Source organism: Papaver somniferum, chromosome 11 (genome assembly GCF_003573695.1).
Source record: "Papaver somniferum cultivar HN1 chromosome 11, ASM357369v1, whole genome shotgun sequence".
Classification (NCBI taxonomy): domain Eukaryota; kingdom Viridiplantae; phylum Streptophyta; class Magnoliopsida; order Ranunculales; family Papaveraceae; genus Papaver; species Papaver somniferum.
Window position 1 is genome coordinate 122,359,139 of NC_039368.1, and position 3,641 is coordinate 122,362,779.

The 3,641-nt window shown below is 41.2% G+C and overlaps 1 protein-coding gene across 1 annotated transcript; it reads right to left on the minus strand.

Annotated features, from left to right (window-relative positions):
- Nucleotides 1-332: 332 nt before the first annotated feature.
- Nucleotides 333-3,641, minus strand: LOC113320561. Its single transcript, XM_026568469.1, has 4 exons — nt 3,386-3,641; nt 3,254-3,278; nt 2,705-3,002; nt 333-1,748 (listed from the first exon to the last, which is right to left on the minus strand). The coding sequence occupies exons 1-4, from the start codon at nt 3,391-3,393 to the stop codon at nt 451-453; spliced, it is 1,629 nt and encodes a 542-aa protein (XP_026424254.1). The 5' UTR covers nt 3,394-3,641; the 3' UTR covers nt 333-450.

The following is a 3,641-nucleotide window of genomic DNA, read 5'->3' on the forward strand; positions in this document are numbered from 1 at the left end:
ACCCCTTCTCGACATCCCAATTTACCGCAAAAGCCAAATTCAAGCGGGGTAAAACTATATGACAGCTAGAAGGAAGAATGCACAAAGTTACAGACATAAAGAGAGAATTCTGATCCCTAAAAAATTGATCAACTAAAACACAAGAATCAAATATTGATGGATGTCAATGGGTTACCAAAACACATAATGTACTAAGACCCGAATCAGTGGGTTCGTAATTTACAGAACCAGAATTTTAAGATCATACTGGAGAATATATATGTTAAAGAGTTCAACTTTCATCATCTGCACAAAAGTTGGCATCAGTTTCTATAAGCATAATAAAAGAAGGATTAGATGGTCACTAGGATCAAGCCTCAGCACCCGTCAAAAAAACATAATTGGATAATCAACCATCACACAAGATGTTCTACACAGGATCATCCTAGAAAATGGGAATACACATTATCTTTACTTTCGCGTCCATTTCGTCGTCACTCCAAGCGACTCCACAGCCACCTTCTGACGCCAGTCGCCACCTGCTTTCCATGGCTGGTTGCCTCTCCTATCCTTCATACTCCTGCCATTCTTTTTTCTCCTTGTTTTGGTAACTCCTTCTGTCATCGTCCTATATTTAATTTTGGTAACTCCTGCCACAGTCCTATCTTTAATTTTGGTAACTCCTTCAGCCTTCGTCTTATCCTTAAATACCCGTGGGGCATCTTCTGCGAGCTTCCACCACTTGGTCCATGTAGTTTTGGCGCCAAAGACAAAATCGGATACCAAGAGCTGATGTTGTGAGACAACACATCCTTCAGGTATAACCTTACATTCCTTGCACTCCTTTCTATCCCCTCTCCTAGCAAGAAAAAAGTTGATCTGGCTAGAGTACTCACCATTTATAAAGGTAACAATATGGGATTCTTTCTTTTTAAAGAAGGTGTTAGCTACCATGAGGTCATTGGCTAAAGCGAAATTCAAGATTTCTTCTCCTTCTTGGTTTTTATCACCATACCCAAACCCTCCATGCACCCTGTGAAACCCCTCCCTACTTCTGCCAACGTGACCGTGGAAGTCTCCTCCAATGATAAGCCTCTCACTACTAGGCACACCTCTGACCAGGCCATTCAGATCTTCCCAGAACTTCTGCTTGGCGTCCTCACTTACATATACTTGTGGGGCAGACGCACTTATGACATTCAAAACCATATGACTAACTATGAGCTTGACTAGGATGATCCCAGTTTTTCTTGTAACGCCAAAGATTCTGTTCTTAAGGCTCTTGTCAACTAAGATGCCTACTCCGTTTGGTTTTTCTCCTCCTCTGTTCCATATCCTAAAGCCTGTGTCTTCCACCTCCACCTCATCCAGGCGTCCCCATCTAGTCTCCTGAACGCATAAGATATTTACACCACTTCTAGCCGCAGTATCAACTACCTCTCTTAACTTTCCTGTTAAGGACCCTACATTCCAGCTACCGAAACGAACAGTAGTTCCCTTGGCTAGGTTCTTTGCTTCTCGCACATATTCAGCGAGGTACGAAGACTCTCGCTCATTGTTAAGAAGACATGAAGAGGTGGTACTACCACCTTGAGTTGGTCTCTGTAAAACCGAGGCATCTTCGTTACTGTTATATCCATCAACTGCCCCACTTACAAGCGTTGTTGGATTTCCTTGAGACATAGCTCCTGGATTAGGGGGGGCATTTGAAGTATGGGTTGTTCCCCCAGGCACAGTTGGTGGAGGACTCAATGGCTGACCACCGTAACCTGAAAAAGGCCATCCAAAAAAGATTTTAAGGAATGAAAACTAGAAAGGGCACATGTGCAGCACTACTACACGGTGACAAACATACCCACGCATTGGAACATGTTAGAAAAGCAGGTACTACGGGAGAACAGGGGCAGAGCCACATTGAAGGGTGTCTGTGCAGTTGCCCACCCAACCCAGCTGGCTCCCAAGCATGCACCGATCGGTGACTTGCCCGCCTGTTCTTCCTCAAAACCGAGCTCCGCCCGTGAGAGAAGACTTCGGATTTGGTGATCAATAGTCTAACTGTCTAAGTAGTGTGCAATAGGTCATCCTCTAACCTGGGTACGATATATAGGTTGAAGAGTATCCTCAATTTCACTATCCTGAAAGTCGAGGGAAATGGCAGTTGGAATTCAATGATCCCTAAAGGTTCAAACCAAGTTTTCTCTTAATTTCTGTTCAAAAGCTTGGTGCATACGAAATCTTATTTCTTGTTTCCCCAATGCCCCAACCAGAAAAGAAAAAAAAAAGTGGCTTTCAAGGGATAATATTCCCCGAAATACTTACCATAGACTACAGGTTTAAGTGTTTCTTGTTTCTCGTGTCTAGACTAGACTAATTAGATCCAGAAATAGTTTCAAACTGTGGTGTTTACTCTCATGTCCTTATAAAAGTTGATGGAAGATGTATGAACTATGAAGAATCATTGTTTCTCAATATGAGTCCAAATCAAACAGATTTGTCATCTCAGAGATAAAAATTAAAGATCTTAGTAGTGAACTAAATAGTGCTGGGTATGAAAATTTTAGTGCAGGTGCATCATTGGATGCATCTATGAGCATGTATAAATCTTAACAAAATAGTTATTTGCCACAAAACTTAAATTGAACCAACTAGAAAACAGCTAAACCGTGCAGCTTGCAAACAAGGAGGCTGTAATAATGAAAAACAAATTACACAGAGTTCAATTAACCTGGAATAACAGCTGGTTGGAATCCTGCAGCACCAAGATGATCTTTGATCCTCCGATCAATCAAAGTTATCATACTTTGGGTTTGTTCGGCTTCGGGCATTTGTGATCCATATGCAGGCATACCAGTTGGAAGCATGACTGGAAGACAAGGTCTCTGTGGGTAAGAGTCAAGATGCTGGTTGAAAGCAGCACCAACTTGTTGGGATCCTGCACCACCAAGATGCTCTTTGATCCTTTGATCAATCAAACTTTGGATTTGTTCCGCTTCTAATTGTTGATCATGTGTAGGCCTATTTGCCTAACAGGTGCAACAGATGAAATACCGTTAAATGCACTACAAAATAAAATAAAAATCTATTCTATTCTATTTTCATTTTGACATAGTTAGAACTACAATGATGATTGCTTTCACTACAAAAAAAAACTCTTAATCATGGATTGACTAAGCCTCTAAGAAGAACCAACACATACACCATTCTAACAAATAGAAATCTAACCAAAAAAAAAAAAATCCCGAGAAAAGCCAACTATAAAAATTAGGTCACTTACCGAACCGGAATGGTGACGACGGCGTCTGAAAAGATGACGAAATACAATGAACATCAGTCTTGAATAAACGAAACCCTAAATCCAGCATGAAAAAAATGAAACATAAACTGAACAAATCAACAATCTACATACCGATGCATGGCTCCAAGCAAGAACCCTTTGAGGAAAAAACCTTAAACCCGTTTGAGCGAGCGAGACAGAGAAAGAGTAGCTGTTGAATCAGTGTCCTGCAAGCGTTCGTAGGTGGTTTTGAAATTTGAATTTGAATCGTACGAAATGACCAAAAATAAATCTCTAAATTGATTGCGTGTGATGCGCGTGCAAAGATATTGACGGATAGACATGCACAGACATCGATGTTGTGCATCTGTCCTTGTGCTCATGGCAT